At 36.1% G+C, this 24980-nt stretch overlaps 1 protein-coding gene across 2 annotated transcripts in view; it reads left to right on the top strand.

The window, feature by feature from the left end:
• Positions 1–24980, top strand: part of PDS5B (PDS5 cohesin associated factor B) — a 74630-nt gene that overhangs the window by 13407 nt on the left and 36243 nt on the right. For both annotated transcript variants that reach the window (XM_010226305.2, XM_010226304.2), the window contains exons 6-16: positions 1437–1517; positions 3689–3829; positions 11233–11348; positions 12877–12971; positions 14962–15107; positions 16364–16515; positions 17464–17577; positions 18884–18965; positions 22594–22642; positions 24138–24277; positions 24356–24471. In XM_010226305.2, coding sequence (XP_010224607.1) covers positions 1437–1517; positions 3689–3829; positions 11233–11348; positions 12877–12971; positions 14962–15107; positions 16364–16515; positions 17464–17577; positions 18884–18965; positions 22594–22642; positions 24138–24277; positions 24356–24471 — 1232 coding nt within the window. The remainder of the gene's footprint in view (positions 1–1436; positions 1518–3688; positions 3830–11232; positions 11349–12876; positions 12972–14961; positions 15108–16363; positions 16516–17463; positions 17578–18883; positions 18966–22593; positions 22643–24137; positions 24278–24355; positions 24472–24980) is intronic.

Raw genomic sequence — 24980 nt, 5'->3', positions numbered from 1 at the left:
TGAGAAGGATCGGAGCAACAACTGAAAATTCGTTATTACAGCTATTCATGCCTTTTCCTGAAGGGGTGCATCTCTGGGTAAATAAGAGAAAAGAGATGCTGCAGGTAGAAACCTTTTTATACTAGCTGTAAAGAAGAACCTGATGTGCAGAGGACTTGCATTTCTGGGATGAGAACATACAGTTCTGTAAATAGACTGTGCCTATGGTGATACTCTCCTCTCCTTTAGACGAGGAAGAAGAAAATATAAGGCTCAAAATTAACATGCATGCTAGTATTTTTTCCTTGGGAAAAATGGCTCAAGTGATCATTAATAATAAAATGATGAAGAAGCTTCTGATGTTGAGCATCTCTGACAGGTATCATTAGAGGTCAGTCTTGGTGAGATGGAACAACTTGGTCTAAGAGTCCAGATTCAGCATTTTAAAGCTTGCTTAGCCTGTGGCTCAAATTAGCTAATGGTTTAAATTTAATAACTTTTGGATTTCCCTTTGATTACTATTTGATCTAATTGAAAGTTCTGTGACTTGTTTCGTGATTGTGATAATGGTAAATGGCTTTTAAAATGAAAGAATTTTAGGTAAGAAAAATCCATTAAATTACCAGAGGAAAAACCTGTTGCTGGACTGACTTTTGACTGTCACAGCATGAAACCAGCATAAAATTAGCCTTCATATCTTTTATTCATGATGGTAGTTGTAGTTTGATTTTTTTTTTTTAATAAATTCTTTCTGTATTAGCATTTATACATCTCTAGTCTCTTTCCAGAACTTGAATTTTTATCCACCTTCTATAGTGGCTTTGATTGCAATAGATTCTTCAGGAAGGCTCCTCATAGTCTCTTTGACTATAGGCCCCTAACTTAGTGCTCTCAGTAGGCAAGTCAGAAACTTCTTCTGTTTTATGTTAACAGAAAACATTCATTTGTTCCCCTGGTGGTTTGGAAGCCTACATTTCTGTACACAGTTTTTAGGATTACAGACATGATCTTCCTTATCCTTTTGCAAACGTTATCTTGCTCATTCAGGTAGCTACAGAGAAATTAAGCATATGCAGGCAAGGAAATGCTCTGTTATGATTGTAAATGCCTCTGTGTTGTTTTACATGGCTTTTCTGGTAGCTGGGGAAAGTGATAAGAAATGGCAGAAGGATGCCGGAATTTACATTGTACAGTGTTGGGCTCAGAATGGCAACTGAAAAATAGGCCCTGATTTGCCAGAGAAAACTTTTCTCAGTTTTGTCAACAGAGATTTCAAAGCCATTCTGGGTAAACATAATATTTAGACTAGAATTTATTTGACTATATTCACTATGGAACATAAAAAAGAAGAGGCTCTTTAATAGTAATTTCATTTCCTAATATGTGATAAACTTGAATAATTGTGTTTATTTTTTAGGATTAATACATGTGCTTAATTTTTGTCATTTGTTTTTCAGAATCTAAACAAACAAGCCTATGATTTGGCAAAGGCTCTACTGAAGAGGACAGCTCAAGCCATTGAGCCATACATTACTAATGTAAGTGAAGGCTGTAAACAAATATGGAGGAGATCAATAAATTTCCAAAGATTAAACTGTATCTTTATTTAAAAAAAAAAAAAAAAACAACACGGGAAGGGGAGGAGTAAATGACATGTGTTCAAAGAAGCCTGGGTAACTCTTTAGAAATTCTGTGTCTTTTAGGAAATAATTGTTATGTTAATGAAATGCTGCCTAACTTCGAATCTTGTATTTTACTGTGTGGGAGTTATTAAGCCATCGACAATTTTGACTTCTAAAATGAAATGAGCAGTTTACTTTCTGCTTTTTTTGGGGACTGTACACTTAATTAATCCCTGATGTGACTGAAAGACTAAGTGTACTTATATGTATTGAGAATGAAATAGAATCTAAGAATAGAGAGTAAGAAGGAAAAAACCATGAATGGGCTGAGGAGCAGCTGAGTTCTTTGAGAAGCCCTCAAGGCCTCATAGACATTGCGGGAGAAGAGGGATGGGAAGGAGAAAAGGTCAGATGAGAATGTTCTAAGTTAAAGTTACCGAATGTTCCAACTTAAAGTTCCTGAACAGAATAAACTTTCTGTTCCTTCTTTCTCCATCCCATGTTAACCTTTGGAGTGAAGGGCTTATCAGGTTTTGTTGTAGCTACCCAAACCTTAAGGGCTTAAAAGCAATGGAAAATCTTCCATGCTTTTTGTTGCACCATGGACGTTACAAGTCTGAAAGCTCGGGATGCAAGTACCTTCTAAGATTAAGATAGTGTCCTCTTCAAGTGAAAACTTTCACTCCAGGCATGTTGGTCAAACTGCTGTGCAGCTGTAAAGCTAGATTACAACTGGGTGAGGTTTTGTGGTCCTAGGAGGGAGCCCCGTTCTTAACTTCTCTGCAATAAGAATCTTCCTTCTATGAAGAATGTTCCTGTGTTCCTCTGTTCTTGATTACCCACAAATGGAAGTACTGTGCTCTCTGCTTGCTTTGCTTTAAAAGTAGCTTTATTTCTTAAAATGTCCTGGATACAGTAGGATTTAATTATCCAACATCTATACTCTAGGCAACTGTGTGTTCACCACGAAAAGCAGAGCCTTTCTTCAAGTCAGTGAGCAGCCTGAGCTTCTCTTGAGCTGATGTATCTGTCAGTTCTTCCTGGTCAAGATTACTAGGAACTGCTGACTTTTTTTTTTTTTTTTTTTTTTTTTTTTTTTTTGCGTATCATCTGCTGGGACTTACTTGATGACCTTAAAAATGTGTTTTTTTGTTTGTTTTTTGTTGTCCCTTGTCACCCTCCCTCCTCCCCCTGCCCCATGTTTGTAGTGTCTTTACTGATCTGACGAACCTTGTCAGGCACAGGGAGTACTTAACGTTCACCTGTTGAAGTCTGGGAATAAGAAACTGCAGTGCCATTCACTTGCATATGGAAATAGTGTAATTTATTTAGTCACATATTTTAGCTGCACTTGTTTGACAGAACAAGTCAAGAACAAAGAAAAGACAACTTTTACAAATTAGGTCTTCTCCACTAAGAACAGAAATAAATAAATTCCAATTAGTTGCTCCACTTCCCTTTATTGTACGAGTACATAGCAGAAAGTAGTGTGTAATTAATACTTGCTATTAGAAAATATTTTCTGTAAGAGAAAGTGTGAAGTTTGCCTCAGACCCATCAAGATTATGCAGAAAGAATAATTGCTTTACAGCTGTTTTGCACTGCTTATAAGTATAAATTTTGGCATAGTCAGTTATTAATTCCTACGCTTCCCCTTAAAACTTCTTAAAGTGTCAACTGAGTTGTGTGGTAATTAGCCAGTTGTTTAAGTCTTGTTTTGACTAAAAGGTTAGAATGCTTTTTAAGTAAATTATTGTGCTCTGTAGTAAAATAAGTTTAAGTACAGTTACATTATAAAAAGATCTGACATACTGGAACTCTTCTAAGGCTGTGTTGCTGTTTGAATTATAATTTGTAAGTTTGCTGTGGTAAACCAAATGTCACATTTTGGTGTGCTTTTTCTTTATCTGTAATTTGAATGTAAAATAGAATAGTATGATAAAATTTATGCAATATAATCTTTATCTATTCCTTTTATACATTATTTCATAAGATGGCTAAGTTTAGTGAAAGCGAAGCTTAGAATCTAGAAGACTGTATATTCTCTTCTCCTGGATATTGATTATATATTCTGTTTTACTTTGCAGTTCTTCAATCAGGTTCTCATGCTTGGGAAAACATCAATTAGTGACCTGTCTGAGCACGTGTTTGACTTAATTCTGGAGTTATACAATATTGACAGTCACCTCTTGCTTTCTGTTCTACCACAGCTTGAATTCAAACTTAAGGTAATTGCTTCTTACCTATGTTTCAAATAGAGGGTATTTGTTTTGACTGTTAATATGCTCCTGTACTGACAAGGTTACCACAAATTTTTATGGCTACAAAACTAATGCTAACGTGTAAAGCATCTTTTGTGTTGTTCAAAAAAAACTCTAAGTACTCAAAAGAGTCATTAGACTTTAGGCACATTAACTTACTGTGTGCCTATGTGTGCATGTGGGAAGAACTGGGCTCCATGTTGATACAAACTGATGAACTGCCTCTGAAGAGCAGAAACAGAGAACTGGACCATGGAAGCATTTCTTGTATTTGTTGCTTTAATGACTTCCAAGATAAATATATGTTTAAGTTGATTTCTTATGTCTGAAAGACAGCTGGTACTAAGACTAAACTTATTTCAGTAGGTATTTGCGGTTTTGCCTTTCCATTATTTCAGAGTGTATGCATCTTCTTCGAGTGGTTGAAGAAGAGATTAATGAGTAATTTTGATACTCTCATTATTTGACTAATTCTTCATATTGGTTGTCATTCCATAGGGTTTCTAAGGAAAAAGGGAATCCGTTCTCTCTGGAAAAGGGAATGTTTTGTATTACAAGTTTTAGTGATGTGTTATTTAACTTAAGGGCTATTTGGAGCAAATGGCCCTTTAAATTCATACTTATTTTTACTGTTAAGGATGAATTTCAGGTTGACAGAATCTATCTCCTGGTCTTATTTTATTGTTTATTACGGTCCACATCCTTTCTTGGCTTGTTCACATCCATTCCTGGATTTTTAGATGAGCTTGTTTTAGTGACTATGTTGTCTTTCACATTCATTTTTTTCTGAAAGAAGTGGGATTCGATTTATTCCTTGTGTTAAGGTAGTCCTTTCTCAGCTGTTAATTCTTGTTTTTTTTTCTTGTGGAGAAAGATTACAGATTCTACAAAAAGATTCTACAGTCATAACAGTTATTCAAGGCATTTTAACTGATGCTGTATCCTCTTTCATAGCCATACAGCAACCTTTCAATCTTTAGTGCATTTCAAACCACACCTGCTGTGTGCTCCCCCAACCCCTTTATGAATTCCTCCATTCACTCACCATATTTCTATATTTGTATGCAAACTTCTTGTTCATGTCCTGTTGGACCCATAGGTTTAGTAGATTAACCCTGTCAGACACCCCCAAAACTGCTGCTGCTCTTTGGCACCCCCATCTTCCCTCTCCTCTCGCCCACTGCTTTCCCCTGACAACCTTTTTTGGTTTTTTTCCATTAACTGAGTGATTTTGGTCTTCAGGATTTCCAACTTTCCTTTATATCTCTTAGTTTCTGAGACCTTTTGTCATGTTTGCGTTTTTGTTCTTTCTTCTTAAATCACACAACTAAAGAAAATGTCAATTCATGAATATGGATTTTGTTGTTTTAATCTTTGTAATCCTCTGTGTAGTTTTATCTTGTGGTCTAAACCATTAAAGATAAGGTGGCTCATGTGTTGGATATTTTTTTTGCACTTTGTCTTTTAATATATATGTTAAACTCAAGTACAGTTTGTGAAATCCTGAGAGCATGGTATAGCTACTATATGATTTATCTTGTTGCTTCATATGTGTGTTTGATGTCCGGGTTAAAAGGAGAAATAATATATGCATATCTTGTCATTGGCTGCCAAATGTAGGGTTGACCCTTTTACAGGAAGAAGCTCTGTTTATAATAGAAGAGCCTTGGTTTGAATTAAGATCTTTTTTTTTTCTGTAAGATCTTTTTGTGGTTAAAAGGATAGTTTGAAGAAGAATGTTCTGAAATATTTGTGAAATATAGTCAGTTTGTGGCTTTGTCTAACCTCAGGGTAAGTTCATTCTTTATGTAGACCTGCTGGAGATGAAATATTTCCTGCTCCAACCATAGTTATTATGTCTTTACACTAAAGAGTTGCTAATATCAAGCATTTGGAATTCAGGTCCAGGTAAATAGCATGTTGAAGCTCCTGCAGCCAGTGGAGAGAATGAAATTACAATGATTCTGAGCACAAAGGGTGTATAAAGTGGAAGGTGGCTGATACTGTGCTGCTTTGAGGAAAGGCTGGACAACAGTATCCCTGTTAATTTGATACAACCTTGGGCCAAGTGAATGGTGAAGGAGAAAAATATGCTTCCTGCCTACACTGAAGTATGGGAGAGCAGAGCTATCTCTTTCAGTACAGGTTAGTTAAAGTTGACAGAGTAAACATAAACCTTAACTCTGTATATCACTCAGAGTTTGTCTAGATGATTTTTGGCTTTCCTAGGTTTGGTACATAACAGTGCATCCATATCCATATATGTAATTTAAGAGTTTTGTGGCCTGAGCTCAGACTCTGGGCTTTCTAGTAGGTGTTTAGGCAGAGGCTTGTAGAGTACACTCGGGTCAAGCGCAGAGTTTCACCAAGATATTCCACTCTTGTTCTGGGAGTTAGTGTCTGCTACCATTATGCATATACAGTGTAAAAATAGAAGTTGGTATAGGAGGTGATTACCCAAATAAAGCTTATGGGGAGCACGAGCAGGGGTTAGTGTACCAAGATATTTGTATTGCTTCTCTGCTGCCGTGCTGAAGGGAAGCTGGGATGAGGTCAACTGTTGGGTTTTCAGTTTTGAGGAATGGAGAAGTGTCGGAATGGTCTTGGCTTGCAAGCACTGAGCAAATGAGAGGGGGCATCTTGAGGAAAGATTAAAGCAAGTGCTTTCTGTGTTTTTTGAAAATACTTGTGTTTGTTTTGTAATTGTACTCAAAAGCAGCGAGATAAAATGAATTTTGGCCATATGGATAAACTTAAGGTAGAAGACTTCTGAGCTGTAGACAGGGTGCTTGAAAAAACATTTTCAAGTATGAACTTGGCAAGTTCTGCATGAGCATGAACAGAACCAAGTATTTTTGATCATTTCAATGAAGTGTTGATTTAAAAAGATCAGTTTTTCTTTTTTTTTTTCTTTTGCTTTAGTTTGAGCCAATTTTATCTATGACCTTTATGTTACAGATTCTTTGACATTGTCTGAAACCTCTTTTTACCCACAGAGAATAGTAAAGCATTAATCATATATAGGTATTCAGCAAAATAGATTTTTACTGGTCCTATTTTGTGAGACCGGAACTACAGAGAATGTCACCTCAGTAGCATGCCGGGTTTTAGAACAAAGTGGGATACAATTAGACATCCATATAGGAAAAGTGTAACGTGATATGTGGATTCTGAAGGCAGTTTGTGCTGAACTTGGTTACTGACAAGCCAGTCTTTATTATTATTTTGAGGATGTCATTTGATAAAAAGAGGGAAATTATTAGCTACACAAGAGTAGACAGGAATTAATGGAGGACTGATAATGCGGTCAAAGACTCGGAAAGATGGTCTTCTAGAAAGTCCATCTCTATGTTCTGACAACTTATGCTCTGAGGAGCTGGAAGGAAAATACATAAGCTTTCTGTTGTAGTCCCTGCAGAGGAATGTGCTCAAATCCTTCCCTTTTACTTGAGGATGCCACGAGGATACAGCTGCTCTGGGATTCTGTGGCATCTGAAGGATTTTGTGGTGAATGAGAGAGGTCCCTTTTCACTAAGGGGTACCTTTCCAGCTCCACTTTTCCACCCAAAGCAAAATGCAGCCTGCTGGGATCAGAAAGGTTTCTGCTGGTGGTGTACTCTATACATGAACCAGATTTTACATGTGGTATCTTTGTTTCTAACCACCTTGTGGTACCTCTTAGGAATGAGGATATAGTGCTTTTCTTTCCCCAAAGCCGGGTGAGCTCTCACTGGACACTGTCTCTCTGCAGCCCTCTGATTACCCACTGCCAGGGCTGCCTCGGCCTCTGGGGCTCAGCAGCTTTGGAGAGGTGAGCAGAGACCTGTGGGACTGAGAACTCCTTGCTGACAGCACCAACTCGTGCTCTCTCCTTTGAAGCCTCTTGGTTTATCTCTATGGGTCTGGGCTCTTGGGGAAGCTCTGCACTGTCCCTTCTCACTGTGGAAAAAAACAAGAGCTTTGTTGTTGGTGACCAAATAAATATTTGACCACGTATAGGGTGTTTATGAAGCTGTTAGTGGTGCGTGGACAGCACTCAGGCGCCTCAACCCCGCCGCGATGCCTGTTAGTTTGGATCTAAGCAGTGTGGCCACCTGGTGTCGGAGCAGCGGGGCCGCCGGCACAGCCCGCGGAGCCTCGTGGCGCTGCGGCCCGGTCGCGAGGCGGGAGCCTGGCGGTGCCGGGGTCATCTACCCACCGAGAGGGCTGCGTGTGGTGACGGGCTTCAGCTGAAGACCGAAGGGTTACCTGGCAACAAGTGGTGATCTTTCAGATACACAGGTCTCCGTCCATCCCTCCCTCGGTTGCTTTTCCTGCTTTATCTGTGCCAGAAATCTTTTAAGTATGGCACGTGGTGAGAACTGAAATGGTGTCAGGTGTGTGCTATGTCACGTACCAAACAGGAGGGGCCAAACTCCTGGCCAAGACACCCTTTGCAGTGTGTGTCTTCTGAGGGAAAGCTTCTCTGTTCTGATGTGTCACAGTCATATCTTATGGATAAATAATCCTGCTCCTCTCCTTCTTTTAGAAGCTTTAGTTTATTTATCAAAAAGGGACTGCTAGACTAGCAGGAGAATATCTGTTGGGATTCATTTAACATTTCTCTTGGAGGGGGTTCAGTCATTAGTCTGTGATCTTGGCATTAAAGTGGTGTGCTTGGAGAGCTAGCATTGGCACAGCATTACTAGTGCAGGAGAGATTGGAGATGAAAGTACTGTTGTGTAGGTGAACTTGTAAAGAAAACTGTTATTGCTGCATTTGAATTTGATATATGAATTTTAAGAACTGATATTACTGAAAGTGACTTGCAGTATAACTTTCAGGAAAATGACAAGCTCATGAATAGAGTGTTTAGGAATTGGCTGTAATGGATTATAGGTTCTCTTATTTTACTATCCTATGAAACTATTTACTTAAGAATATGCCAACATGGTAACCATTATATCTGCATTTCTTCCCAGACATGTTAATTAAAACTTCTGTCAATTTTTGTCTTGTGTCCGTTTCTCCCAAGTCCTCCAGATCCTCAGTACTATCTTTTGGACTTGCTAGTCATAATATTCAGATCAGCTTCAGCCAGTGTTAGTGACAGCCCGTAATATCTAGACAGAAGAGCAGGAGTGTTCATCCTGGCAGCTGGGTGTGCAGAAGCTGAAAGTGTCAGTTTTTTGGCACATCATTATTAAGACTCTTAAGCATCAAGAGTGCTGGGTCATGGATTGCATCTAAGAAAAATGATGGAAAAGAACATAGTCAAATACAAAATATGCCATAGGATGGAGAAGGATTAATTTTTTTTCTTGGGTTTATGATCCACCCCCTACCGTTCCTCGTCCCCTACTTCCCCCAGTAGGTAGAGATACAAGTAGAATACAGGCTATAGTGGTGATGCCTTCATTGAATAACATTGATTTCTATCTCTAGCAGCTTACAGGATGTCTCAAGGAAACCAGCTTCTAGGTACACATGTAGAAATGAGTTAATCCTCTTGGTCTCTAATGACAAATATTAATCATTTCTATGACTAGGTCTAGGAACATGGTGGTGGGGGGGTTGTCTTGTAACTGAATGCATCAGCTAATAGAGTGAAAGCTTCTTTTGTGGATAACTTGTTAATGAGGTGGGTTTTTAAAAATTATAAATATGGTTACTATTATTTTTCTATGTTTTTAGTTGTGTAGCTAGGTGTTGAGTGTCCTCTTCTGTCACTGTGGAAACTTTGTTCCAGATCTGTGTTGGCTACCTAGATACATTAAGTGCTGCCTTGTATCTTTAATATATTGTTGGCTTAAATGAGAGTGAATGGAACTGTGGGGAGTGGAAGTCGATGGAGGCTACGGACAGATCAATGTTCTTAACCAATTCTTGCCCTTATGGTTATGCAAAGGAACCTTACAAGCCCAAGCTCATCTGGAAAAAAGATGCCTTTTCTTGCTGTGTAAGAGCAGGAGATTGCACAAAGCTCTTGTCAACACAAAGCAGCGTTTTAATTGGATAAATTAGTCAAATCTAGAGGAAAGAGTATTCGTACTAGGGCTTCTGCTATTAATACTACTAAGAAATTAGTAAAATATGTTCAGAAAAACTGTAGTCTCTTGTAGTGAAGGTAGGAAATCTCAAGCACTGATATGCTTATCCTTAATTGCTTTTCCTGCCCTGTTACTTTAAGAATTTTATCTATGCTTTTAGTTAGTCTCTGAGCCTGTGGTGTCCTGTTAGGGGATTCCAATTGCAGCTACGCTGAGCTCTTATTTCTTGCTTGTGGGGCCTAATCCAAAAGGCTGCTGCTGGACTAAAGAAGATGTCAAACGTAATGGAGAAGAATAGTGTTTCAGAAATCTCACATCTTTATACCAGAAGGACGACAGAAGAGGTGAAGGGTATCTTGTTACCATCACCTTGTCTATGCTGTGCCCTTTCTGAACAAGTGTTGCAGTAAGTTGTGTGGTAGTGAATTCCCCGGACCTCGTATGCAAAGGAAGCAGTGCGGTGAGCTGCAAGGACTTGCTAATTGCAGGAATATTAACACACCCTTCCAAATATGTTCTGTTTCAAATGGCATGTCCTTTATTTAATAAGTGGAATGGAGGCTGCTGCTAATCAAAATACACTGGAGAATCTTGCATTTTTTCTCTACATTGGCGCTAATTTTAAGTGTTGAAGAAAAGCATCTGCTGTAACTCAGCATTTCAAAAATAGACTTGTATTGTCAGAAGAGACCAGATCTTGTGCATCACAGATTTTCAGCACTCAATCTGAAAACTCGTTTTCTGAATCTTTTTCCCTTCTTTCTTCCTTTTTTTTTTTTTTTTTCTTCTGGAGATACGGTGAACATTTTGCTTGAAAATGTGTCACCATAAGTAAGGTCCAGTATTTAAGCCACTCGATTACAAGTTTTCTGTGAAATTACTTTATTGTCAAAATTCAGAGTCTACAAACCCCTAGTTCATATTTGCAGTGGGTAGTTTAAGACACTTCAGAGTCCTGTCAACTTTCTTTTTTAGACAAAAGTAGAATTAGTTGTTACTTTTTTTTTCAGTTCTATGCTTGAAGTTATATAAGTCTGTATGGGCAGGTATCCTTGGTTACAGGATTTCTTGGCAGCATCAGTGATCTGTATTTGAGAGTTAAAGTAACACATGCATTTGAATATTTTTCACTATTTTTTTTTTAACAAATGCTCTACATTTCCTTTTATTTTCATTGCCTTCATTATTTTGTCTTCTCCTTGTATTTGTGAAAGCTCTTTACTCTTGAGGAACACACATATGTATAAGACAAGTGCATTGATTTACATTAGAATTTTTCTGAAGAAGTAAATATGTTTTGGTGTAATAATGGTATAAAACTTGAGTGTGTTTATTTTCCAGAGCAATGACAATGAAGAACGCCTGCAGGTTGTAAAACTTCTGGCAAAAATGTTTGGGGCCAAGGATTCAGAGTTGGCATCGCAAAACAAACCACTTTGGCAGTGCTACTTGGGGAGGTATATGCTATTTTAGTTCCTTTCCCAGGAGGGCAGAAACATTGTGAAGTATAATTCACCATTTTTCAAAATTTCATGTTTTAAAAAAGTAGTGCAGCTAAATGAGTCTTGTTTTGTTGCTTTATCTGAAATCTGGCAGGTAATGCTAGAGATGACATCTGTGTTTCTGTAGAGTGCGTGATTATGAAATCGTTTTTTAAACTTTCTTTTTGCAACTTTTTTAGCTGCTGTTGCAAAGAACAATGTTACTCCCTCTTCTCTATTTAAACTAATTTTGCATTAATGTATTAATTTTAAGAGCATCAAAGATAATGGCAATCAGATGGTAATGTGGTTGATCTTGAGACTTTTACATAGAATATTTGTTTACTGTTTTCATTTTGTGGAATGACTGAAGTGCCTAAAATGTTATAGTATTTACAACAAAACAAATAGTTGTTTTTTGAAATATGCCGCCAGTGTGAAATAGGAAATATACAGTGGTGCTAATAAATAGGAAACTTAAATATGACTTCCATGGTGAAAATGCTTCCAATATTGCTTAAAGGAGATGAACTGCTATAAATTATTACAAATGTAGAAGTTTAAGAATATTCTTAGTATCTAGTCATATGAAAGTGAGGATATTCCTAGAGAAATTCTACTCTTAAAGCTTAAGTGAGGAAAGATTTTTAATGCAACTATTTAAAATATTGTATGAACTAAGGAATACTAGAACTAATTGGACTTGAAAGAAAATAATATATTGTTTAATAATGTGAAGAAGCAATGTGACCATATGCAATCTGTTGTTCGTAATTACTGTTGTCAGCTAATATGAATTTGTAGGCCACGTACATAATTTAAGACTTGTGTGACATCCTTGTAAAATAATAATAGATATATTAATAAAAGATCTCATCATAAATTCTCTTAATTTAGAAAACACATTTTTAGTCAGCAATATACAATTCATGTTAGTATAACATTACAGAAATTATAACAAATCTGAGACACACCTTTCTGTTAAATAACTGTTCTTGAGAGTTTTTCATGGATTCCAGGAAAGTTCCAAGAGAACTTCATTTGGCTTATTAATTAATTATATGAGTACAGGATATATTTATTAACTTACTTTAAACTAAAGACCAGTCAGATTTAACACTGAAATCAGAATTGTTTTGTGTATATAACTGTACACTGGAAGCATAAAAATATTTTCTGAGTGTTCAAGAAAGTTATGAGAATGTAGCTAGTGTTATTTATTGAAACAGATTAGATTATGCTGCTTAGACTTGGGTATATTTGATTAATTTGTGAGCATTTATGCTCTTTAAAAGCAGAATGAAACACGTAGGACTACATTGTTTCTACTCAAGTTTGCGTTGTTTATTATATGACTGAGATGTCATAAGTGGAAATAAGAGAACTACTCTCGGGCATTTGGAATACAAGTCTTTGCATATTGCCATTTTAGTGCTGTATATAGTAATAAAATAATTGCTTTGGTGGATGTGATTTATTTAATGCTTTATCTTGTTCCAAATAGGTTTAATGATATTCACGTACCCATTCGACTCGAATGTGTGAAATTTGCAAGCCACTGCCTTATGAACCATCCTGATCTAGCAAAAGACTTAACAGGTACAGATTAAATGTAGCATTACAATATAAAATTATTCTTATGTCTGGAAAAGTCAGCAAGGTTGGTTGTAATTGTAAAATAGCCTGGTCTGATGATGTGGTGAACACAACTGAGGCTAGAGTGCTAAGCCGCAAAGGCCTCTGATGCCTCTTTTCAGTCAGTGCAGGGGACTGCACACACAAATACCTTAATATTCCATTTTTTACAGTAGTTAAGTTCCAAAAGCAGTTGGGAGTGCAAGCACCATGGGACATGGCAAAGGCAACCTGGCTGACCAGGGTCTTGGCACTTAAGAATTTGGGTGCAGAGCTAAGATTTCAAATCAAACATGGCCTGTAACTCAAGACTCTTCTAACAAGAAGGAAACTTGAATAGATAGAAAAGCATTTAATATTTTTATTCTGCAGGTCTTCCTAATAATAATAAAAACATAATTAGACAGACTGGATTTTTTCCCAAAATTTCTATGAAGATTGTTTCTCCCCCTGTCTTTGAATACTCACTTCTTGTAATTACTTTTTTTTTTTCCTTCTTCTTCTAAGAAGGGAATTTAAGGGTGTGTTAAGTGTATCGATTAGTCTTCTGCATTTGGTATATATGCTTGCCAAGGGTTGTAAAGATTGACATCTAAGTTAGACCAGAACCTTCTCGTAGTTTCATTTTTGTTTTTTTGTTTGTTTGTGTTTTGTTTGTGTTTGTTTGCTTGTTTTGAAACAATTGGAATGGTATGGTAAATGGAATGGTAAAGACATTTCCTCCTTCATTATCAGATTATCAGAAATGTCCTTCCAAGTTTTTCTCCCCCCCCTCCCGCCCCCCCGCTCAAGGACTTTGTGCCCCCTCTAATGGTATCCTTCGGGAAATGTCGTTTTTGCCTGCTCCACTTTCTTTCCCTTCCCAGCACTTAGCAAAGACAAGTTTTCAAAAAATAACTGCCACTCACTGGTGTTTTAACAGGAGCATTTTAGCAGTGCAGTATTTTTATTGTATTATGGTTCTCTGCAGATCCAAACTGTTCATGAGGGTGTGGGATGGAGAATCAAAGCTATCTTCTGTTGAATAATATTTGGGTTTCAAATCTTGTAACTTTGAGAAATGCAAAGCTTTATTCCTTGATGTGGGTTTTCAATCTTGTACTGATTACCAGAATGTTAATGGTCAGTATTTCAGATGAGACTTATTGTCACTCATTGAACAGTAATGAGTGTGCAGTAACCTCTGTTTACTTTAATTAGAGCATGCTTAGAGTTGTTCTCCTGTATTTGCTTGTTCGCATTGGTGGTGTTCTTAGTCGCTGTGAATGTTTCACTGCTCTGTGCTGTTTCTCCTTCCTCATCTTGTATCTCCTAACACTATTCACCTCTTAATGTTAGCTAGAGTGATCTTGACTTTTTTGTCTGTTTCACTTACGTATTGCTTCTAAATTAACCTGAAATATTCACGTCTAAAAAGATGAGTGAACTTTTTGATACCTTTTGTACTTGGTCAGTTTTCTGAAATGATAGTAAATAACAAAGATGTTTTTCATTTGTAAGCAGAAACATTAGAATCTCAATACCATATCAGTGATGGTACAAAATAGGAAGCAATATCCTAAAACAGTGTAGAAATTTCATCTAAATTGAATCGATTAGGTTACGTCTAAATAAGCATTTTGGCTTGGTCAAGGAGCATGCTTTTGAATTATGTCTCTTGATTTTTTCTTTTTCCCTACTTACCATGCTTTGGCTCACACTGTGTTCCTGGAGCATATGAACTAGACTCCTTTTGGATAATGTAAAAACAGAGTTTGTGTTCAGGAGCGCAGCTACCGTGGTTCGACAACAAAGGGCGTAGAGTCTGCAGGAAGAGTAGCCTCTAGCCTGAAGGAAGACTTCTAAAATGTATTTAATCCAGATACCAAGTTCTCGATTACTAGCTGTTCTGCTCTGCAGCTACCAGTTACGATAGCCCAGCAGGACGGTAATTCCGTTATTTGTTTTCTTTCAGAATATCTTAAAGTGAGGTCACATGATCCTGAAGAGGCCATTAGGCATGATGTTATAGTTTCCATAGTTACTGCTGCTAAAAAAGATCTTTTGCTTGTCAATGATCACCTACTTAATTTTGTCAGAGAACGAACACTGGACAAGCGGGTAAGACACAAACATATTACTACTAATTATGTATTACACATCTAGTCTCCTCTAACTTATCATAGTTCAGTATGCTTTTTTCTTAAAAACAGTGCTGCTTAAAAATACCAAATTAATTTTTAATTCTAATATTTAGTTTTAGCTATGAAAACAAATATAACACAAAAATTTATGAACCTCTGTTTAATTAAACCTTGCGTAGACTTTTTATGATCAAATACTGTGTGGTGTTTCTCAGAGATGCTTAACAATAAATGATATTGCACCATGATGCAAAACTGTTACTTCCAGCTGATGGATCGGATTTATCTGTGCCCTTAGCTGGAATGTCGTATTTTCTGCTGTGCTGTATTGTAATATGGTGGAGCATTGGAAGAGGCTGCCCAGGGAAGTGCTGGAGTCACCGTCTCTGGCAGCGTTCAAGAAACGTGTAGATGAGGCGCCTGGGGACGTGGTTTAGCAGGCAGGGTGATGAGGGGCTTATGGTTGGGCTTGATGATCTTAAAGGTATTTTCCAACCATTATGATTCTGTGATCAAAAACAGAAAAATTATATTAGGCGAGGCAAAACAATGTCACTCATCTTGTCTAGTGCTAATAATATCTTTTGGGTAAAATAGTACTTTAAAAACATTCTAACATCTTTTTTACAAGGTCTTGAAAGCAGAACTCAAAATATATTTTGGATTACCAATGAAAAATGTTCTACCATCAGAGCTAGATAAATTGACTGCTTTAAATTAGGTCACTTCATAGCTACACATCAATGTAGTAGCCTTCTAAGTTAAATATCCCTGAAATTTAGTTTATTCATGTTCATTATTCGGCAAAATTCCCATGACTTGCTGCTGTGGTTAGAGTTTGGTCAACAAGGGTACTGTTACCTTACAACAAGGTTACTGTTACCTTATGATTTATTTTATTCTATTACTTACATTTTGGTGACATGCTTTTCCCCTGTTGCAATCATAAAAATAATGGCAGGTATTCAGTGTAGATTGCTGAGAAACGATGTTAGCTGCAATTATAGATTAAATTCTAAATTCACCACACACATATACATAGCAGTTACTGATGTTAAAATGTGTAGTAGTAGTGGATGTGATGCAATATTTCTTTCAGTGAGTAAATATTGCACTTAACATTCAATTTAACTTTCTAATAAATATTTTGGGAAAGAGTTAGAAATGCCTAGCAGGAAAATCTTCTTTTTAATTTTTACACTGCAGTAATTTTCTCTCTCTTTGTTTTTTCAGTGGAGAGTGAGAAAAGAAGCCATGATGGGACTTGCACAGATATATAAGAAATATTCGTTACAGTCAGAAGCAGGAAAAGAAGCTGCAAAACAGATTTCATGGATCAAAGACAAACTTCTGCATATATATTATCAAAACAGTATTGATGATCGGTAAGTCAATCTCTATTTTAAAAGCTAGGCAATTCTGTGAATAGGCGAGGTAACTTGTGCACTGATTGTTTTTTCTCTGTGCTTAGGCACTGACGAAGTGAGTCAATCCTTTATGTTTTGATCTAGTGCATAATCTGGGAGAGTTGTAGCCAAGTGTCTTCCTCTTACTTTCCTTTATGATTACCTTTGTGATTAATAGCTATGAATTTGAGCCTTGGTCTGGATTTGTAGTGAAAACAGTGCCTATGCCAACCTAACTGTGAATTTGTAATGTGGGGGTTTGAGTTCAAACACAGTTGTCTATTGGGGCAGTTTCCATAGTTTTGGGAACTAGCCTGCCTTGACTAATCAACGGCTCTTGACTTTATTAATTTCCATGCAAATGTACTTGTGTTTTTCTATTTCTAAGAAACAGAAGTGGGATAAACTCAATTCTTTGGGGGGAGAGGAATCTAATTCCTTCCAACTAATATCTGAATTCTCCTTTGTGTTGAATGTATCCCACACGTTATCATAACAGGAGATATTTTGTTTCTATTTTAGGCCTAGTAATGAAAAGGAATTATTGATCCCAATAGTGACCTTAATTATCAGCCTGAATGTTATTAGTGAATTTCATTAAAAGACATTCTTCACTTAAAATGCTTTTGTTCCTATCCAGTTTAGTACATGTGATCATGATAATGTCATATTTAACTGTTTCACTGCTAACATTAAGGACTGTGTGTTACTAATTATGTAATGATATAGTGTGTGTTGTGTTTTAAGTTTACAGTGAGTGTTATTGGAAGTTAAGTTATGACATGTGAGTTTGTTTTGTTTTTAGTAACCCAGTGTCTATATGCAATGAGCGATTTCTAAGCAAGACTGAGAATTTTTGTGCACCTATTTTAGCAATTTGACCCCTCTTTTTTTCCATCATTTATGTTACTTAACACTGTCTCTTAGGTTACTTGTTGAACGCATTTTTGCTCAGTACATGGTCCCTCACAACTTGGAAACGAATGAACGCATGAAATGTTTATATTACCTTTATGCAACGCTGGATTCAAATGCTGTGAAGTATGTGCTGTTACTGACTTCTTACAAAATGTTTTATAATACTATTAATTATTGCGAAGTAGTTGTAAATTTTTATGAATAGCCTATGCCAGTAGACAAAATCAGTAAATGGAAAGTAACGGTGGTGTATATTCTTGAAATGACAGTTTGAAAAAAAAATCTTTTTTAACAAGGTGTGGTAGCTTTTAGCCATAAGCAGCTAAAAAGTGTCAGTGATTTGATAAGAAGTTCGAGGGCCCTTCAGTCCTTCGGTAACCTGAAAAAGCTGCAAGAGGCTTGTAGGAGCATCTGCTAGCCATAGACTTACCTAGCAACTACTGTATTAAATTGGCATCCGTTTAGCAATCATCATGACTTAAAGATGGGAAGGAATTACTCGTTTGCCTCTTCCCTTTCACTATGTGTTTGATTTATGGTTGTCCTATGAGCTACAGTGCTTGCCTCCTGTTGCTTAAAAACAGGAGCATACACATGAATTTGACTAATGATAATTTTACTTCTGTGCATCTTGGGCACAAATTGATTGAATTTAGTTCGTTTTACTAGGCTTAGTGTTACTCTGCCACTTAAACTGAATATATTTTTTTCCCATGTGCAAAGGCTGGAGAAAGTTCTGTAGAACTTTTGGTTTTAGTAAAGAATTGTAGGTCTGCGGTTTTAGCACATAGAAGGGCTAAAAACCTCAAAGCTTTCAAATACTCCAGAACATGGTGCTTGAATCCTCTATATTTACGTATCACCTGGATTAAAATACTACAATGGTATAATATATGAATTTTTTTTCCTAGAAAGTGTGTGAATTTTCACTTTTGAACAATGTCTCTAACACGCTTTGTACAAGTCTAGTTTTGTCCATTCCTCACTATTTGTTGATCCTGATCCATTCCTTGCCTTATATATGCAAGAAATGCATTTGTTTTGATGGTAAAAATCTTAAACATCTGCTTTAGCCTGCTCCTTGAAATGTTTTTAGAAGAGTCAGTCTGGCTTGTACCAATGAGCTCTTTATAGCCCAGAACTATTGGTTAGTTTCTGTCTTCTTTTCAAGGCAGTGTAGTTCAGCATCTGAAATTCATTTCAAAATCTCCCTTGATTTCATTCTAATTTAACCACTCTCATACCACTCGACTAGGTAACACTTTAGGCTTTGACACATACAGAACAAGGGAATTTCAATGATAAGCACTTCTGAGTCTGAAGTTGAAAGAATTTAAAGGCTGTTTTGAGACAATTGTGTTACTGAATAGAAGTCTTTGACAACTCTGTTTCTGGTTTTATATTAACATACACATATTTTTACCTTTAGAGCATTGAATGAAATGTGGAAATGTCAGAATCTGCTACGACATCAAGTAAAGGATTTAGTTGATCTGATAAAACAGCCCAAAGTAAGTTGAGTTTGCATTCATCCTCCGGTGAATATTATTAAAGCAATATTTAAAGCAATATTCCATGTCATTAATTCCAGAATAAGGCATTTGCTGAAGTATCTCAAGCTCATTTTTAATTATAGATATGAAATATTTTGAAAACTTAAGTGAGATTGGACTAGACTGCGCTTACAGTAGGAAATGTGTATACTTTTTTTTTCCTATAAGACTTAAACTATATTTGGAGTTGGTTAGAAATTTTCAGATTTTCAGACTTTTTTTACTGAAGTGCTTTGTCTTCGTATTTGAGAGGTACATCTTACTGCCTCTGTGTTAAGTTCTGCTGCTTAAAAATTCCAAGCAAAAACCAGCAAATTTGTGGGTATTTTTTTGTTGTTGTTCGGGTTTCTTTTGTTTTAGTTTTTTTTGGCTGTCAAAATGAATAATTTACTGAGAGAAAATTTGCTGTTATATCTTAATTTATCCTATGTTTATGTATCTTTAGTAATGTTTTTTAAAAAATCTTTATAAAGATTTTTAAAAGTTGTGTTGAAAATGTCAAACTGCAGTTGAATGCTTTGTACAGAATATTTACTCTGTAGAAAATGTGACAGCCACAGAGCACTCTTTTACTTTACTGGGATATCATAAATCTTGAAGTTGTTTTGGCTGCCTGTGTGTACTCTTTAAAAATCATAGAAAATGATGAGTATAACTGGAGATGGAAGTAGAACTAAGCTTTAATCTGCGGCGCTGTTTTTAAAACAAATAAATAAATGTAGTGTGTACTATAAAACGTTACCATGTTCCTAGTCATATATTTGTCAATTTTATATATGACTGCATACTTGCATGCCACAGATAATTCAGTCATTACACTGCATTAAATTTATCCCATTTGCTGAAATGACCTGAATGGGAAGACATGGTAACTGCATTTTTAGAAGTGTGGTTGTGTTATCAATGCTTACTTTTTTTTTGCAGACAGAAAAATACTCCTCAAATCAAAATTACTCTTTCAGTTGTATTACAGCTCTAATGAAATTGATTGCAGTGAAACTAATAATGTTGATCTAGTGTCTTTAAAATACAATTTAATACTGTAATAAAACCTAAGTGCAGTAATTGCACATGCAATAATAATTCATCCTGTTTCAGTGATCTAAATTAAATAATTTAAACAATATTTTAATTGTATCTTATGTTCCTCACCTAATTTAAATACACTTATCGATAATCTAGAACTTGAGTTAGTTTCTTAGTATTTTCTGCTTTTCAGTTGAAAGTGAAATTCTAGCTTTCTCCATTGGTTTTCAGAGATGAGCTTTTTCAGTTGTGAAATATCTGATATGGAATTAAGCACCTAGTTTTAATAGAAGCCAATGTCAGCATCGTATACATTGCATCTTACTCTTAAGTACTAATTGGCTAAACTTAAATATCTTTGAGTAATATTTTGTGAATCTAATATGCTCAATTGTTTTTAAATTTTTCTTACTGTGATGGTTTGCATGTTCTTTTCTTCCTCTTTCTCCCCCTCACCCCAGCCCCCCCCCCCCAAAAAAAAGTGTCTGTTTTCATAATCACAAATCTAAACAAGGAAGGTAGTAGTCTTGAGACAAATATTAATTAACCATTCAGAACTGTGGAAGCCCTTTTAATTTAAGGGGATAAAATGAACTATCAACATTTTAGAATATAGCTTAATATTATTGTATGTGCTTTTTGACTCTGTCCTTACTCATCACTTAATCATGATGACTGAATTGTTAATTTTTCTCCTGTAAGTGTCCTCTCTGAGGCAAATGTAAGGTTTATGAGAACTATTTTGGACTTTATCAATGATAGGAGAAGAAGCAACGTGCGGAAGTTGCCACAAGCAAATTCTGATTTAGATATTGGGGGAAAAATGCAGGGAGGGTAATTAAATACTGGAGCATGTTATCCGGAGGGGTAGTGAAATATCTATATTTGGGAATGCCCAAAAAGCCATTAGGCGCAAGGCCTGGAGCCACGAGAAAATGCCGAAGTGTCTTGCAACGCTGCTTAAAAAGCCAAGCTCAGGCCTTTATTTTCTTCTTGTTTAAGTACTTCATAGAAAAAAAGAGCTTTTCCTCACCATGATAAGCCTCCTTCCTGAGTTTTTTTGTTTGTCAGCTTTTTGTTAAGATGAAAAATTATAAGCTAAGCGGAAAAATTATAATTCTGTCCCTTATAAAGGGAGTTCTCTACAACACAGTTATGGGAATGGTGGCCAAGTGCTGATCTTTAATATTATATACTTTTGAATGAAAGCTCATAAATAGTGATTGTGCTCTCATTTAAAGTTTTGCCTGGAGGAATATCATTTGATAATCGTGGCTATGAGTGATGCCACTTACACTCGGGAAGCCTTGCAGACTTGGTGAGCGCTCTCATCGAGACGGCGCGTTCAGAAAGTCGTTCGGCAAAAGAGCCGCTTCTGTTCCGGCCCGGAAGCTGCTGGGTCCATGTGCTTTTCACTCAGTTGCTGCAAGCTTACATTTTCATGTTCTCATTTTCATCCTATGTAGGAATGAGGATTTTGGAGTTGTTTGTCAATATTTACTTTTACACAACAGCGAAGGGTTTCAACTCTGTTTTTTCTTTCATCCACCTTGGAACACTTTTACGAAGATGATTAATCCTTGCTTCACAGTTAAGGATGCTGCTGCTTCTGCTTGAATTTCCCTCCTATTCTGAGCTTTAGTGTAATTCCACAAATGTTCCTTGTCTATAGAATGCTGTAGACTATAGCTAGCAGGGGAAGAAATGGTTTGAAACCATTTTGTCTACCTGCAGCAGTGGGTGATGTGTTGCAGAATACTCCTTACTTGTAAGTTCTTCTTGTAAGAACTTAGAAATTCGTCTATTATTGTAAAGAAAATTGTTTGCTGTGTAGTTTTACTTGGCTGTGATTTCAGCCTGCCTCTGCTCTCTTTTGCACATTAAAGAACGGGTTTGTGTCGTTTATTATGACTATGACGGTTGAACGGTATCTTTAAAATTAGGGGCACTGAAATCCAAACTGCACTGATCTCTGAAAATGCAATTATGTTTTCATATTTTACCGTTATCATAGTCCCTGACTGTTATTTTTATAATTATACTGCTAACCTCTATCTTCTCTGCTCAGCTTAACAGTAGTAATAGTCTTAATGTTGATTTATTCTGTTCTTTACAATAAGGTGGGAGCTACTGCTGAGATACTCTTTAGAATCGTTACCTGAACAAGAAGCTAAAGTGAATTTAATGCTTGTTGTTCATTTTTTTTGATTTAAAAGCAAAGAGCCTTTGCGTGGAAAACACTGTTACAGGGGAGAAAAAAGAAACATTTGCCTTCTTAATTTACTATGTATTTTATGAATAAGTAGTAAGAATATTTTGTTTATAAATGTGAGGAAAAGAGTGTTACTGTGTTTGTGATTCATCTTTTACTTTTTGTAACTACCTAGCATTAACTTTGCAGTGTTGGTTTTCACAGCTAATTTTCTCCTGCGCTAGCTAAGCGGTAGGGGCGACTTGCCAGTAATGCAGCTTCTGGGAATATTAATGTGCACTGTGTTCAAGTGGAAATACAGAATTTATGTTTTTTACTTAATGCTTTTTTTTTTTCTTTGACTTGCAGACAGATGCCAGCAGTAAAGCTATATTCTCAAAAGTGATGGTTATAACAAGTAAGTCAGCTGAAGTATATTAAAATTCTCTAAAATTGCTTTTGAAATATGTGCTTTCCTCTTAAAAATCTTTGCAAGGACTTTATGCTCTTTTTAATAACAAATCCTGATAATCGTAGTACGCTTTGAAGAATTGTCAGGACAACTGTAAGGAGAATTAATTTCTTATTGTAAAACATCTCCAGTTATGAAGCATATTATATGATACTTCAGCTGCATTTTTAACTGTAGGTGATTAATTCAAAATGTGGATGATCTCAAGTCAGTCTTTGTGTTAGTATGTATTATAGAATATATGTTAGCCAATGTTAAGGATCATGAAATAGCTCATTAACTTGCCTATTTTTGAGGCGGAGGTTGAGGTGGATATTGTAAATGTTGCTGGAGTATACGAAGGAATTTGTGCTTCAGAAGCAGGAACAAACTTTTGAAGCAAAAGAACTTCCATGTAATGTAAATTCTTGCCAAACCCCACAAACCACAGCTTCAGGACTAGTGAGAGGAAGAAAGACTTGCTTTACAATTCCTTTTTTTTTTTTTTTTTTTTTAATGCATGGTGTTATTTTGTCCAAAAAAAAAAAAAGTTTAAGGATATACATTTTTTCGAAGAATCATAGGAAAAGATGAATCTTGCTACTAGCTTTGGCCATGTCCAAAATACTTCTTTTTCTTATAGTACAGAATCAGATCAGTTTTGTAATTACTCTGATCCCTTTGGTTCTGGGTTGCATCTTCAAAACAAAAATCCATCAAAACAAATTCTTAGTAGAAGTTGTTCTCAACAAACTGGTCTGCAGTCCTAGACTATAGTCTGTGCCAACTTTGCTTAATGTTTACTGTACCAAAAAGATTAAGCATCTTAAGAGTATGTAATGCATAAAGAGTATGTAATCTTGTCAATAGATTATCTTGTAAAGGTACAATTAAAATAAAATTCACGTACTGTTTAAGGCTTGCTTTTAATCTTTCTGGCTTTCACAAACCAGACATGAACAGTTTGGGTTTAGTGGACTGAGTAATTTAGCAAAAATACCTTTTTTATGTTTTTGATGCTTGCTATATCAGGTACTTCAATACTTGCCTTATCAAGCACTCAAATATATATGTGTGTGTGTGTATTTTTTTTTCTTTTTGTGAAATATTGGTTTTGTCTTGTTGCTCGTAAAGATTGAGGTCAACATCAGCTGTTAATGTTGTTAGAAGGACGAAGAAGCTTTGGTGAATGAGGGAAGCAAAAATGAGGGAAGGGGAGTACAAAGGGAGACCAATGTAATAGCATAGTAAAAGCAGGGGAGGTCTGCAGGTATGAACATTTATTTGAAATGTGTAGATGTATCTGAGAATACCTGAGCTGGATGTTTTTGTATTGATGTTTTCTTTTTGATTAGTTTACCAAGAGAGTGCATATGAGCCCCTGTGAGAAACTTCAAACTTGTGTAAATTACAATACTCATATTTATTTTAATAAGTACTCATTTATCTTTCTTATTTAAAGGAAACCTTCCTGATCCAGGCAAAGCTCAAGATTTCATGAAAAAGTTTACACAAGTTCTAGAAGATGATGAAAAAATAAGAAGTCAATTAGAAATGCTCGTTAGCCCAACGTGTTCGTGCAAACAGGCTGAAGGATGTGTGGTAAGAATAGCTCTTAATATTTAAAAAAATGTTTGGAACTCAATTGATTACTTAATTTAACCGAAATATATATTGCAGAGAGAGATTACAAAGAAGTTGGGAAACCCAAAACAACCAACAAATCCTTTCCTGGAAATGATAAAGTTTCTTCTGGAGAGAATTGCTCCTGTTCACATTGATACTGAATCCATCAGGTATATTTTTGTATGTCTGTAACTCATAGGGTTTGAGATCGGAATTTCTAGTTTTGCCTTTAAATGCAACTGGTCGTGGTTTACATGGGAAAGAAAAGCCTTGTGACTTTCAATGTTTTCTTCTGCTTTCCCCTTGCTTAGATTTTGCCTCCTCATTTAGAGTGCAAAACTTTGTTATTTTTAACTAGCACTGTGATGCTAGATCACAGTGATTTAAGCAGTAATTTAAATAAGGTGTTAAGGGCCTTAAGTTTTTAACGGTGAGTAAGCGGGTAAAGCTATAGGTAAAAAGTAATGGGTAGAATGATTATTTTAATAGCTGTATTTGAGATGTAAAGCAGTCTATTTGACAGACTGGTTTCAAGCACTGGTGAATTCTTGTCTCTTAATTCCTGTAGTGAACTCCTGTAGTAGTTCACTTGAGCTTTTCAAGTTTTGTCTGTTTAAATATATTATACAATGGAGCCTTGAGATTTCAATTAACCTCTGCTTCAGAAACCTTATTAGTA

The sequence above is a fragment of the Tinamus guttatus genome, unplaced genomic scaffold (genome assembly GCF_059628265.1).
Source record: "Tinamus guttatus ecotype Peru unplaced genomic scaffold, ASM5962826v1 Tinamus_guttatus_pri_ptg000150l, whole genome shotgun sequence".
NCBI lineage: Eukaryota > Metazoa > Chordata > Aves > Tinamiformes > Tinamidae > Tinamus > Tinamus guttatus.
This window is presented reverse-complemented; position numbering and strand designations above follow the sequence as displayed.